The sequence below is a fragment of the Poecilia latipinna genome, unplaced genomic scaffold, assembly GCF_001443285.1.
Source record: "Poecilia latipinna isolate Pla-1442-1.1 unplaced genomic scaffold, P_latipinna-1.0 Scaffold837, whole genome shotgun sequence".
Classification (NCBI taxonomy): Eukaryota; Metazoa; Chordata; class Actinopteri; order Cyprinodontiformes; family Poeciliidae; genus Poecilia; species Poecilia latipinna.
Window position 1 is genome coordinate 306,522 of NW_015113453.1, and position 14,494 is coordinate 321,015.

Sequence of the window (14,494 nt, forward strand, 5' to 3'; positions counted from 1 at the left end):
TGACTATGTCAGGCTGGTTTGTGCAGGCTGCTAGAGAAAGGGGCAGCTCACCTATAATGGAATAATTAAACAACATGCATCACAACACATACTGTGCTAACTTTACAAATACAGGATGCCAGAAAACTATGAGCTTTTACCAGAAAACTGTGAGCTTTTGCCACACGAGACTGTCCTACTGGCTGTATATTGTTAATGTTATTAATGCTGCACACACTGATTTTGACAATATATACTGTGCAGCCCTAATAGTTGTGTCATTTGAGAAATTAAATGTAAATTCTAGTGATGGTGTAGAAATTATCCAGCCAGTGTGGACTGGAGAAAATGTAAGCAAAATCGCACTTGTGCAGCTAGATACTATTATTTGTTAGCTAGCAAGACAAGTATTTAGTTTGGAACTAAATATTTAATTAGCTAGCAAGCTGAATATTTAGTCTACATACTAAATATTCTCACTAGCAAGCATTTAGCCTCAAGCTAAATATTTACCCCCGAGCTAGGGCTCCGCTAAATATTTAAGCTAATATTAAAATTCACCTCCCAATAACCGGAAGTGGACAATGAAAATAAAAGCTGAGTTTTTTTAACCTCTTTATGAACTCCTGCTGATGATTAATGTTGACGTCTGTTTAAATTAAAACTGCTCCTCCTTTGTTTTTAAGCTGAAATGTACAAAAAAGAGCAAAACAAAAAGATGACGAAGAGGTGACAGGAAGTAATTCAGTCTCGCCAGCTACGAAGAGCTGACCGAGTATGACCGAGTTTATTATATCTTCATATTACATAAACAGGTACAAATTTAGCTTGCTAATTAAATATTTAGTTTTAAACTCTGACATTTATGAATTAATTAATAAGATGTTGAACATATAACTTTGAAAAATGAGACTCCATTACTTTTCTCTTGCGGCTGTTAATTTGCTGTTGATTTTTACCTGCGTCACTTCAACTTTACAAACGACATCCCATATTGTTAGCGCAAAAATATTACTTTACTAATTATTAGAAAACGGGAAAGAAATATGGTTTTGTGACTTTCTACCTTGTCAAAAACATATTCAACAAATTTAAAAGATTCAAATTGTCATAAGTGCAAATAAAATGTTGTGCAAAACATCTGTGTTAAGTTTTGAGGCCATGGTTGGCGACAAAGTCTGACTCCCAGTGTCATATCACCTACTATAACTTAATGCCAACCAACAAGATATTTAGAATGGTCTTCCAGCCGAATCCTTTTGCTATATTTGTCACATAGAAAGTAGATTTGGTCTGAACTGCTGCGTTTTTTAGATAAATACAAAACCTTTGTCGGAAGCAAATCAGTGTCCTATGAGAAAAAAGATTTACCAAAGTAGAAGTTGGGACCATCATGAGGCTGAAAAAACTTCCCACAGGCTTTGGCATGAACATCTGCACCTTTGCTGACCAGCAGCTTTACGTAGGACAAACTCCTCCTCTCAATGGCTATGTGTAGAGCAGTCTGACCTATAATAAACATAGCAAAACATATTTTTTATATTTTTTTGTTGTTAAAAACCAAAAAGGACACTATTAATTGGTACTTTAAAATGGTGGAACATGGAGAAAGAGAGCAGACTGACAAGTTTAAGCTTTTATTCAGAAGAAAGTTTACCTTTATAGTAGCTGTCGGTGAAGGCGGCATTCACAAACTCTTTTATGTCACCGATCCTCTCTGAAACTTTGACCAGCTCCTCTATGGTTTCGTTCTTGCCATCTTTGAGGTGCAGCAGAGCTTTCATCAGGGCGGTTTTACCGTACGTCTGATCTGTGGATGTGACCGCATGTTGGGGGAGTCAGAACACAGATCTGCTGTTTGGGACACCTTCTGGGTCATGTACACACTTACACAGAGAGTCAGAGAGTTTCTTCATGTTCTGATGCAAGTACTGGTATAGGCCGTCCAGTTTGTTGACGTCCCTGCTGGCCACTGCTTCAAACAGACGCTCAATGGTGAATGTGGAGCTGTCTCTCTTTGGCTGTGATGCCTCACCTCGAATCCCTCTGGAAGCAAAAGTTGTTGCATATCTCAGGGTTTTTACTGCAGATCAAGCAGTTTGTTAGTCTATTATAATCAGTAATAAGTGGCTTGACAGCTCACAGTTCCCCTGCTGTAATGTAATGGCAAATTAAGGCAGAATCAGTTTATGTCTGTGTGCAGAGACTCACTTGTCAAAATTGAGATTGAATCGGATCTGAGGCTTGACCGGCTCCATTTCCTCCTGGTAGTCGGTGTCCATGGGGGCTTTAGGGGCCTCTTTGCTCAAACCTAAAGCAGAACCCAAACCATCCTTCTTTGGTGCTTTTTGCTTCTGTTTCTCCTCCTCCGTTCTGTCATCCGCCTCCAGATGGAAATCAAAAATATCTGACTTCCTCATCTTTACGTAAAACTCTGGTAATCTGGAATGAAACATGACAGGTGTTTTTACATTCAGTGGGTCTCAAAGGGAGCAATCGTACAATCATTTTTGTGTAAATACCTCCTGAGTATTATGAAATATACCATGATGTATTTTCTTGACTACTGTTGTGTTTTAACAATATACTTGAATTAGTTCTGGTTAGAAAGCTAACCATTCTTGGCCTGCGTAGTTCAATTACCAGTTGGTTGTAGTTTTGAGACAGAACAAATCCACGTTAACTCAGCTGGTTGTAGATTGGGGTTCCACAAGGCTGCTGTCTCAGTTCCTTGCTTTATTTATTGTAATAGCATTTATTTCAAATATTAGTTAGGCTGCCGTTAGAACCATATGATTCTGGTGTCATGACAATGGGAATGAATGTGATTAAACTCAAAGAGGTTATTAATAGGGGTGCACCGATAAATTGGCCTGATTTCCTTCATTTTGGGAGATTGTTCGATATTTGGTGTGAAGCCGATCTTATCCACCAATCTTATTTGCCTCGTCAAAAGTCTAAAAATCAACCAGAACGGTTCGACTGACAAACATGGTGAAGTCTGCAGGTTTGCAGTTAGCAATAGTCACCCCAATGTTGACACCTCTGCAACTTTCTTGCTATATTTAGCAACATTTCAAACAAACAAAAAAAAAAATCTGTATCGTCCAAAATTGGAATCAAAAGGTCAGGCTTTTCAAAGAATGGCAGTCAGCGATCGGCCAGAAAACTATAATCAGTTCACCCCTAGTTATTTATGATTTATGAAAGCCAAAAATGCATTGAACACCTGATTTTATACATTTTCAGTTGAAATTATAAATCCCATTCCAATTTCTTGACATCTTAATTGAAGCCCATCATTTAGTATTCTGTGCTTGAGAAAGAAATCCAGTCATTTGCCATTACTTTAGCTAAAGGACGTCTCCATCTCTTACTATCATGATAGAAAAGTAAATGCACAGATAATCTTTTCTCTTATCTCCTTTCGGGGAAGCACTTAAGAGATGTTGGTTCCTGAACCTCACGCTTTAAAGACACTGTTTACTCCACTGAAGTCTAACTCAAAGAAAGGCTCTTAGATACACTTAATGCCTTATTTAAATTGATGGTAGCTGATTTATTTATATATTGTCTAATTGTGTAATAGGTAAGTGTTTATATGCCATTTTCCACTAGTTTTAGAAAACCTTTATTAATTTCTCAATGGGTAATTTATCTTAAGCATATTTGTTTGTAGTTTATTTTTTCTATATCATTTTAGCTGTTTACCATATTATTTACAAGCTATGAAATGCATTTTGTTGTACTTTAAGCAACACTTAGCGCATTGTGAAATTTTACCCATTGATTTCAGAGCCCTATCAGATGTGTAAAAAAGCCTTGGGATAAATTTAGCTTTAATTTCATAACATTTCCTGCAGATAAGGGGGATCTTATTGCAAACTTCAGCTCGCCTCACTCAGTTTCTTCAGGGAGTCACTGACAGTGGTTAAAGCTGTGGGCAGGAAGGGTGCGCCAAAGCGAGGTTTCTTCTCTTACTGAAGAAACCTCTGAGGTTACATTACAGTCTCTGAATGCTCAGGGTTGTACATTATGATCTTTGTTTTATGACGAATCCTTCTGTGCAAAATTATCTCTAGAAGTTTCCTCCCCAGAATAAACCCAGCCTTCTTTTGTCAGGTTTTTGAGCCTCCGGTGCTCCTACGCCGACAGATGATGGCAGCCTATATTTCACTCTCAATAACAGACTCCTTCTGTTCACAACGTCTTACTGTAAACATAGAAAGACCTAAGCTTCTTTAAGAAGAACAGTCTGCTCTGTGGTATTTATACCCCTCCATCAACTTCACTTCTGACACCATGAAGAAACAGTGTTTACTGCCAATAAAAAGCTTGATCTAAGTCACATCGGTTCCAGTTAAACCCCCACTGACAAACTTCACATTTGAATATGTCAGATCTTTCTTCAAAAAGGCTTTTTGATCTCAATGAGACATTTTTCTTTCCAGAATAAACAAAGGGTACAATTTGTGATGAGCTCTAAAAGGCTTCTTTTTTTTCTGACATCACACCCATTTGGGAGATAAATTGTTTTTATATGATTTGGAGGCATTGCGATTTTGGAAGCTATTTGATTTCTCGTGTCTTCACGTCTTTCCGACTATTCATTTTTTGTCACTGTTCCAGATATTTGACAGTATCATCTGCATACATCTTTACTATTTTCAAGCATTTTCACATGCAAGCAAGGCATCCATATTTACAGCCATAACCATGACTGTAAATATGGATGAGTTTATTTTCCTGTGGCATTTTCTTGATTGAACAAACTCTGCCTCATCCGGATGGCATGTTCTCTAGTCTTTCCCATTTTTTATGCCATGTACGCCAAAGGGAAACAAAAAGGGAATTGGTAACTGACTAAAAGTTAATTAAAAGTTAAAAACTCTTATCTATGTGGATGGTAAAGTACACCTTGAAAAATGCTTGATTTACAATTATTAATCTGAATTTTTATTAAACGATGTACAGAAGACTTAAGTAAAAAAAAAAAAATCATCTTAAAGGGGCATTTGTTTCACCACTAAATAAATTTGCACAAATTAACGATTGATATTTTAACTCTATGTATCCATGAATTTATTAAAAAAAAATTTAGCATGTTTTTCCAGTGATTGATTGATTGAAAGCTCTCAAGAGAAGAAATCTCAAAACATTTCAATCACATTTGGACATATAAACCTTCCCTCCACTTGATCAATTACATGGCAGACCAGTTTCCTGTAACCAATAAGGAAGCAGACCACTGAGCATGCTTAAATCCAGTGTGAATCATGTTAACCACAAAGTTTCACATCTCTGGCCTTTAAATACACCCTCATTTCTTTCAGACATGTGATCTTTCCTTCCTGGTGACCAACAAAGATGTTTATTTTGAAGATTTCCATGGCAGCAGTTACGTACACAACACTTGATCTGACAACTATTTGCTTCTCCGGGGTCAAATCGAATTCTTTAACAGCAGAATTTATGAAAGAATCCATTCAACAAACGCAAAATGTGAGATATTCTCCCAGAGTTCAGTTCATCACAATAAATCAGACTGCTCAGGAAGCCAGGGGAGGTTTCAGACTATCGTCGGTGACTCCTTGTTCTCCTTTCCAAGAATAATGGGAAATCACATGTTTGGACCCCCCACCGTATGATTATTACACATCAGCACAGCAACAAAAAAAAAAGAGGAAAACAGAAGTAGGTCCATTTTATTTTAGCCTTGTCTGAGTTGTGAAATCATTCAGTCGTGCCACAAATATAAGGAAAACACTCCTCCATAAAAAATCTTTTGTGGTTGGGAGTCTGTGCAAGAGCACGCAGCTCATGTCTGAATTTCCTGTAACATTAGAGAACGTATTGATTCCTGCAGCTCAGAAATATGAGATAAACTGCAAAAGCACAAAATAACAGTGGGAGCTGATAAACATGTCATGAAAACAATAGGCCACCACCCTTGCAGCACTCCCATAACCTCTAAAGACAATTTAAAGGTTGTTCTATAATAAATATTACAATGCAAATAAATGTGTAACTTAACTCACCAGAATAATCCTGATGGTCCTGTTTAGTAAAATAAAAAAAAATCAGACAACAGTCTGCTGTCCGGCTGAGATCAGGGCATGTGAATCCTGTGTCATAAGATGCTCACTTAACAAGAAAGGAGAGCCTGAGTGGGTGACCAAGCCCACATCAGATCCTACACATCTGAGTGCTTAAAAGGCTGCTGTATTGACCATCAGTCCTTCCAAGAACATAATGCAACACATCAACCAGGACTCAACATGCATGTGCCGCTCAGACTGCAGGAGTATCGTCCGACTGAAGCATAAATTGACTTAATGATGACTTCAGCAGATTTCCTCCTGCGTAAAAAGTTTCTACTTAGTGAACTGAAAAATGTCCATCAATGATACTTTCAAATATATTGAAAGTTAAATATCCTCATGTTTATAAAATAAATAAAAAAAATAAAAATTATTAAAGACACTTACCCTTCAGGGTCCGAGGATGTTTGTCTGGTTTTCTGGCATCTGAGCTATGCCTTTCTTGTCTTGTTCTTGTTAGTTGATGAAGTCGCTGCAGAGCTTCCTGTGTGCAACTCTATGCGCTTTCATTTCAGTTTTCAGCTTGTGTGTGTGTGTGTGTGTGTGTGTGTGTGTGTTGTCAGAGCTGCTCTGATCCTGTGACTCTTTGTGGTTTGAGAGCTTCTGCCAGCCTACATCACTTAGGTTAGTCTTCATGAAATGTTGACTTCCTTTTCTTTAAAAGCTGCACAGTTATCTGTGAGATACTTGGATATTCAACCTCTTGATCATGGTCACGTTTGTTCCTGCAGCCTGTGATTTGGATCCGCTTCCTTGTCAGTTTGGCCAGTGGATGTGAAATATACTAAAACCAAAACCGTAACAGGAACTGAACCAGAGGGGCACCGTCTGAAGTAGCTGCTGCCATGCAGCTGTTGAGCAAGCTAGGATGCAGGTGCTTGGATGACAATATAGTTAATGCTCGCGTGAATATTATATGATATTAGGAGTACTGATGCCTTGCTTTTATGTGAAAATACTTGAAAATAGTAAACATGTATGCAGATGATACTGTCATATATTTAACTGAAAAGATGCCACAGCAGACTGCAGAGTTGTTGGTCAGGCAGATGCTAGAGGGAGTCTGGAGGGGTCGCTGAATGAGGTCAAACTGCAGACTTCTCTGGTGATTAGAGGTATTGTCTTCCTCTGAATGCTGTCAGTATATGTTTCTGCACCGTATTACTGCTGCATTTTCTGTTGTGAAACGGTTTGCGTAAGCATAAAATATTCTGCCTTTACATATTTATTTATCCGCTATACCTTTGAAAGTGTTAATAGTTCCAGTCGTACTAAAATGATTTTATTGAGTCATTCATAGAGACTGAAAACATGATGATAAACTCTTACTTACTATTTTTACTCTCATCAGTTTGAAATGGCTGATTAAAAGATGTTGATTTCAGACTTTTATTTTTACCGTCAAGCTTCAACAACAGGTGAAACAAATGAAAATCTGTGAACGTTGAGGCTCAAACACCTCTACAGTCTAGCCTGCTTATTTTTGTCCTCTTCATTATGAATTTTGTGTAAGAGAGTGAAACCGATGAACCATGGCACAGACCTGGACGGAGGATCACTGATCCATTAAATGGGCAGATCAAATTCTAAGAAAGAATTTGTTTTCACTTTGAAAACCAACTGGGACGATCTCATGGCAAAATGACCAGCATTGCAATGACTACAGAGTCCATTAAAGTCGTACTACTTCCATGTTGTTGGAATCCATTATGGATAATTCAGCTACAAAGTTGGGCTATTTTGTTAATAAATTCTCAGACTTGATTAGAAATAAGCGTGTCAGTGATTATTCCTGGTTGTGTGAAGAGTTTCTGAATTCATTCCTTGACAACAGACTGAGTTTGGCTTATGATTTAAGAGTTGGTACCCCAATTAAACTAAATAATATTCGTTTTATTAATTTAACAAATAATAAATTATTGATCACAGTTATTAATAATTACATAAGCCAAACACCAACACAGGCTCTGCCTGTCTGGGGTTGAATCCCCCGCCTGGTGAGTATTGCCCCATGCCTCTGCCCTCCTCATAACCCACGATCCTGTCTCTGACCACAGAGCCGACCAAACCTTAAAAAAACATGTTGGTGGCAGCAGCATGCTGTGGGGAAGTAGCAGATGTATGACTCCAGCTGAGGAGAGTCAGGAGGTGTGAAGTCAGCTGGCATGGCGCAAATGTCAGCTGCTTTCACAAAAATATGCCGCAGCATATTGGAAAATATAATTCAATACATTGAGCAATATATTTCCACATATGAGATTTCGTATTTACATTTTCCAATATATCGCAATATAACCATAAGTCATATATATGTATATAATGTATTCAAAAATGAATTAGGAAAATTAACATATGAGAATATATTACAATATACTTGCAGTAACACATTGGTAAATAGCATTGGATTTGGATTTTGTAATTGATTTCAAGCTTATTTTGTGCTCAAATGTAATGAGGAAAATTTCAGAACAGGAATATGGGACATTTTATTTCATAAAGACTGTCATGCATTCATCAGGTCAGCTTTTGTTAGACTTCAGACAGTTGATGGCAGAAAGGCTCTCTAGTGGACACAAAATGACAAAAATTGACTTACTTATTTAAAATGCATAAGCATGAAGAAAACAATGCAACAGTGATGATAATGATGAACTGGCTTCCTGTTTCATCTACTGGTGCACTCATGTAGAGCACCTGCCTTCTTGCTTTCTCTCTTCACACCTGCAACCTGTTAGTGATCAGCCCTGGTCTTTCAGCCTCCAAGTATTAAACACGTCTGCTGTCACTCCTTGCATGCAGTTAGTCACTACTTAAGTAACAATATACTGCTTTGAACAAATAAAATAAATTGTTTGGTGTGCATACTTATTTATCTTTGTCTTGTAGTATAAATGTGTTGGGTTCAGGTAGTTTCATATGCACACAGGTGGTAAAATAGATTTTTGTCAGTCAGCCAGTGGGCGAGGCAGCCAGTCATGCAGGAGTCGGAGCAGGAGAGGCAGCAAGTAATCCTATGGCATGTACCTTATTGTTTAAACTTGAAATAAACACCAAGTGCAATTTCAACCTTTTTTGCGCTGTGTAAACTACAAACCCATGGCACCTCAAGTGATTATTTCATTGCGTGCTTTCTGTTTGATCACTCAAGTTTTTTTTTTTTGTTTGTTTTTTTGTTTTGCTTTCAAGTAGTCAATACAACAACCAAGTTCATCATAAACATTTCCAAGTCAGTTCGGGAAACAGTTCAGGTTTTTCTCTTTTACACAGCAATATGTTTGAGTTGGGAAAACTTGTTGATCATATCATTCAAACTGAGCAGCCATGTTTAACAACTTCTTCTCCTCCTCAGACATACAGGATGAGAGCTCAACTAAGAGGACTGAGACATTCTCCTCCTCCTCATTGTGCTCTCCATGAAAAAGCCTCTCCAGCTTCTCCCTGTGGAAAAAACAAGGAAATATTACTAGGTCTACAAATATTCAGTATTGGAGAAAGGAAAAGCTTCAAACCTATACTAAATCCTCTGGAAGTGCTGTCCAAATCAGTCCTCTGGCTCCGATCACAGTATCCTGGATCCTCACTGATGTTGACCAGGTCGGTGTTCCATTTGTTCCAGTTCATTTCCTCGACCCTAAGGACACAAGGCGATGCATGCTTCCATTACTTACCGCTGTGCAACACCCGAGGTAAATAGCTTGAAACCTTGTGAACTGTGAATAATTTTTTTCCTCAGCAATACTAGGGTTTCCCCAAGTGTATTGTAAGTCTGGCGGGCCACCAGTCTTTACTTGTGCCCCCACCAGGCTACACATTGTTAGTTTTTTAATGATTGCATTTGTTTTAAGACTTTATAGTTGGTGTTTAGGCATTAATCTTCCAGTCTTCCAATAACACATAATTACCAAGTGATCTTTCCAAATTTCCTGTCAACTTTAAACATTTTTTAAACTAAAAATCACAGCGAACCGCTGGATGAATGACTGCCCCCCCCTGAGCACTAGGTTAAACAAGTTTTCTGGGGAAAACCCTGAATATAATCTGTAAACTTCTGATTTTGAAGAGATTAAAACTGTAAAATATGTAACCTTTCTAAAATGTTTTTTACATATTTATTATTTTATACTACTGCAATCTGCATATTTGCACCGCTCCTAGTGAAAAACAACTAATCAGAGCCGGGTGGAAGGTGGTAGTGCTGTCAATCATGATCGTGTATGTGCTGCTTAATGTGATAATGGGGGAGAAACAACACAGTGACATATTGCAGCTTTGATAAACAGACCTCTCATATATTCCTTATCTCATTATTGTGGGATTTAGCAAATATAAATCCTGATCATATTTCAGTGACGCTATTCCACTGGATTAAATTATATATTAAGGTTTATAATAACAGCATAGTGCAAACTAGCTATATTGAGCATTCACACTTTGACCAAAGGTTTGGCAATAAGATATAAACAATAAATACAAGGAATGAATAATGAATATTAACAAATCACCAGTGGGTACAGCATTTCTAGCACTGTTGGCTCGCAGCAACAGTGCTAGAAAGGCCAACTGGATTTCTAACCCCCAGTAATTTATCCAGGAATAATGGATAAATGGAATGAATTGATAAATATATTTAATCATTTAACCTGGTTGGAAGGTGGGTGGAAAAGAATCAGGTTTTATCAGTGACAAAACTATAAATATGTTTCACAGCCATTTATGTGTTTGAGTAGCTGAAACAAACGTAAAGAGGCCTACCTGAAACACCTTCGACGATCGTCTCCAAAAGCGGTGCCGAGTTTCCTCTCCACCCCAGAGCGAAAACTCTTTTTCAGGCAGCAGGGTAGCCTCTTCTCCATTTCCAGGATTGTGAGAGCCCTCTGGAGACGACCACACCAACCCGTTTAAAGCCCACTCTTCAACAGACACCAATGTGGACGGCATTCACTTACCTGAAGCCCCCAAATGCCAGCGCTCTCCATAGTGGTCTTTTTCACAGTGTTGTTCATTAAGGCTATGAGCAAGTTGAGCAGCAGGATGTAGGAAAGAACGATGTAGCCGATAAGGAGCAGGTAGAAGACCTCCATGTACTGGTGAGTATGGATGAACTCAATGTCGCCCATGCCGATGGTGAACTTGAAGAGCTGCAGGATGGTATGAGAGACGTTTTGGTAGTGAGGTGTGACACATTTATTATTAGTTGTGGAGGCATCAGAAGGACTTGGATTCTCTATTTTTGTTTGGTTTTTTAGTTGAGGTTCCATAAGCAGTGTGACCAAGGCTGTAACAAGAGACAAATACATGGTGAAAATACTGACAAGCCTGGAGTTGTTAACTCTCTGTTTACTGGAGCTGAGATAAAATACCTGCTGAAAATCCCAAGAGGAAAACGATGTAAACAAAAAAGAAGCGCAGGATATCACTGACGATCATCTGCAAAGAAATCAGAACTTAGACGTCAAACAATCCACTTTAACATCAGTCACAGCTGAGTGGAACCCCTACCATCTGTATCATGATGCTGTAGATGCCCATGTGTTTGTGGCCCCTGGAGTAGTAGAGCACATTCACCCAGCTGAGAGCCAGACAGATAACCAGGAAGCCCAGATACTCCTGCCTCCCCGCCCAGTACAGAACAGTGGCCACCAGGAACAGTAAGCCCTGAGAGAAGCTAGCAGCACATGCCCAAGTCATCACAGTCTTTGGAGAAAAAGTCATATGTAGTGAACTTTTTCAAATATTGGCTTGTTACAACCACAAACGTATGTCTTGACTTTGGAATTTATATCACAAAATAATACATGGTCGTGTATAGTTGTGCATAGGAAGAAACTTAATAATTATAATCTGCTAAGTGTTTGTTTAAAACCCAACACCCAGTGAAGTCCTCAAAATGTCACCGTGTTTCTATGCCAGACAATCTGAAACTACTATTGATCAAATCTGTAATAAAATAATAGTAGAAAACGTTACTCACAAGAGAATCTCATAATATCCATCAATCAGCAGTGTCTGCAGCTTTGGCCGCTTCCTCGTCATGCCTACAATCTGGGGATTATGACATTATAGAAAAAGATCTCTAACTCATTTTCATTTTGGGACACAAGATCAGGAATATCCTCAAAGGGCCAGTTGTGGCTGAACGTATTGATCAGACTACCCATTAGCAAACTAATAAATAGTTATCTCTGCATTTTATGAGCACTTAAAGATATTGAACGTCTTTTCAAATTGATGTAATTTGGTAGTATACAGACAAAGATGCATTGATTTCATTGATAAAATAATTTGTTGCTTATCTTTAAGCTGTTTTTTGAAGGTCCTTTTAATGAAGCCCTCTAGAGTCAAGAGGGCCACAAAAAAGCCAAGGCGGGTCAAATTTGGCTCCCAGGCCTTGACTGTTATAGAGGTCTTAGTAAACTTAAACTTATACAAGGTGCTGATATAAACCAATTGTGGCCCACCTACCCCAATGACAAAGAAATAGCAGTTTGCAAGTAAAGTCAGCAGCTGGCCAAAAACATACAGGTAATCCCAGGCGTCGTCAGGGATAAATGGAAGCTGTGGGACACAGAGGAGACATCAGTCCAGGTCCATCTCAGACTCTGTTGAACACTGTGTAAATCTGTTTACCTGTGTAGCATCTTTTTTATTGTAGGCTACAGTAGTGAAGATGAGCAGGTACACAAGGTAGACCAGGAAGTTGAAAAAAAACATTCCTCCTCCATACTTCTTCCACTTATCCTCCAGGAGGCAGCTGAGCGGCTCCTTCTCCAGCATCTCGTGGCGGTTCTGAGAAGAGACACGACCTTGTGACCTTGATGACAGCTTAAGGTTTTTCTGAGTTTGCCTGCAAAGCTGGGACTCACAGGAATTTCACTGCCATATATCAGAATTTCCAGAACAGAGTTGTTCTCGTTTGTGTCCACAGAGGACAGGTCGTACAGAGAACTGTGGACGGGTCCGTAAACCCACTCAGTGAATTTACGGGACAAGTGCTTGTAGTGATTCTCCTGGAATTCCCTTTGGAGGATGTGAGAAAATACCTGCAGACAAATAACAGAAGTTACTTATGTTCCACATCATATTTGCCATAAATTCACAATAAATTCACACCAAAACATGATTGGGGCAATAAATAAGGCTATGAGCACTTTGGCGCCATAGTTAGTGTTTAGTGTAAGAACTAAACAACCATATTACTCTTATTTTCAAAAGAACAAATCATTAGTCTGAGTTTGCATTTACCCCAATCTTGCCATTCTTGGCAGCCAGTTTGAGAGGTGTGAGTCCGTCGTTGTTCTCTTTCTCCTCCAGCTTTATCTTGGGATGCAGTCGGGCAGTGATCTTTAGGATGCGATCATAAATGGCCGTTATGAATTCTGTGTTCTCCTTCGAGTTATCGGCCACCAACACCAGGGCGTGCAGCACTGTGTTGCCGTGAGAGTCTGCCATCTTGGCTTCCGCTGGATTCTCATTCTCCATTAAGTAGCTGACTATGTCAGGCTGGTTTGTGCAGGCTGCTAGAGAAAGGGGCAGCTCACCTATAATGGAATAATTAAACAACATGCATCACAACACATACTGTGCTACCTCTGAGAAATGGTGGTTGAGGCGTCATGCTGAGGGTTTGTTGCACGGCAACTATTAATGGTGAATTTCACAAAGGAATTGGGGAAAATAAAGTGGAGCTTCCTCCAAATCTGTCAACTTTCCCTCATATTGCAGTAAGATGGTTGACACACTTCGTTGTTCCATCAAAATAATAATCCCAGATATCCATCAAAACTGGTAATGGAGTGGATAAAGCATACCAACAGATTCACGTGTGGTATAACAGTCAACTATTGCCTCAGCAGAGGCAGAGCCAGAGGGGAGTCGGGGGGGCCAGTGCCCCCCCTTTCATCTGATTGGCCCCCCCAGTGGCCCACCCTGATGATTGACATGTAACAGCACCAGGTCATTCCTGTACATTATTTGGAATCCTTCTAAGCCAACCTAATATCTAAAGAAAAACAATAATAAATATATGAAAAAGAAATCTGCACAGCTGCTATAAACTTATCCCATCTCTGAATAATGTTGTTTATGTCATATCCTACATGCATATCATCTAGTGGTAAAAGTAAAAAAACAAAAAAACAAAAAAAAACTAGTATGCTCTGGACTGAAGATGGAGTACACATATTCATGACATACTTTGATTAAATTAATAAATTAATTCCAGTACCGAAAAATTAACTTTATACCAGGTGAGTCTCTCTCACCTGAGAATGTGAACCTGCACTGGGCTGATTCTGTGCCTTCAAATAACTTTAACAGCTCCTGGAGAAGTTTCATAACTTATAAGTCTGAAACAGGAACAGGTCTGAAAAAAACTGTGCTACAGTTGAGAGAGATTCCTTTGATGTATCAAAGAG

At 38.9% G+C, this 14,494-nt stretch overlaps 2 protein-coding genes across 2 annotated transcripts in view; both read right to left on the reverse strand.

The window, feature by feature from the left end:
- LOC106956646 (transient receptor potential cation channel subfamily V member 1-like) overlaps positions 1-6,594 on the reverse strand; it is an 18,241-nt gene extending 11,647 nt beyond the window's left edge. Inside the window, exons 1-6 of the mRNA XM_015047618.1 lie at positions 6,468-6,594; positions 2,191-2,421; positions 1,871-2,025; positions 1,637-1,789; positions 1,351-1,488; positions 5-51 (exon numbers count right to left, since the gene is read on the reverse strand). Of these exons, the coding sequence (XP_014903104.1) occupies positions 5-51; positions 1,351-1,488; positions 1,637-1,789; positions 1,871-2,025; positions 2,191-2,399 (702 nt within the window). The 5' untranslated portion in view covers positions 2,400-2,421; positions 6,468-6,594. The remainder of the gene's footprint in view (positions 1-4; positions 52-1,350; positions 1,489-1,636; positions 1,790-1,870; positions 2,026-2,190; positions 2,422-6,467) is intronic.
- A 1,953-nt stretch (positions 6,595-8,547) lies between these two features.
- LOC106956659 (transient receptor potential cation channel subfamily V member 1-like) lies at positions 8,548-13,634 on the reverse strand. The gene is made up of 11 exons (XM_015047641.1): positions 13,323-13,634; positions 12,944-13,120; positions 12,708-12,866; positions 12,543-12,635; positions 12,052-12,122; positions 11,580-11,745; positions 11,441-11,507; positions 11,027-11,355; positions 10,833-10,954; positions 9,590-9,711; positions 8,548-9,518 (listed from the first exon to the last, which is right to left on the reverse strand). Exons 1-11 carry the CDS (start codon positions 13,557-13,559, stop codon positions 9,451-9,453), a joined length of 1,611 nt encoding a protein of 536 aa, XP_014903127.1. The 5' UTR covers positions 13,560-13,634; the 3' UTR covers positions 8,548-9,450.
- Between the last annotated feature and the right edge of the window lie 860 nt (positions 13,635-14,494).

What these genes read in the sequence shown, in the direction of transcription:
- LOC106956659 (XM_015047641.1), bottom strand. Translation starts at nt 13,559, where the DNA reads ATGGAGAATGAGAATCCAGCGGAAGCCAAGATGGCAGACTCTCACGGC. An exon ending in GGATATTATGAGATTCTCTT is followed by an intron (nt 11,746 to 12,051) that starts GTGAGTAACGTT and finishes ATGTGCTGCTAG; the next exon opens with CTTCTCTCAGGGCTTACTGT. An exon ending in CTGGCATTTGGGGGCTTCAG is followed by an intron (nt 10,955 to 11,026) that starts GTAAGTGAATGC and finishes GGTCGTCTCCAG; the next exon opens with AGGGCTCTCACAATCCTGGA.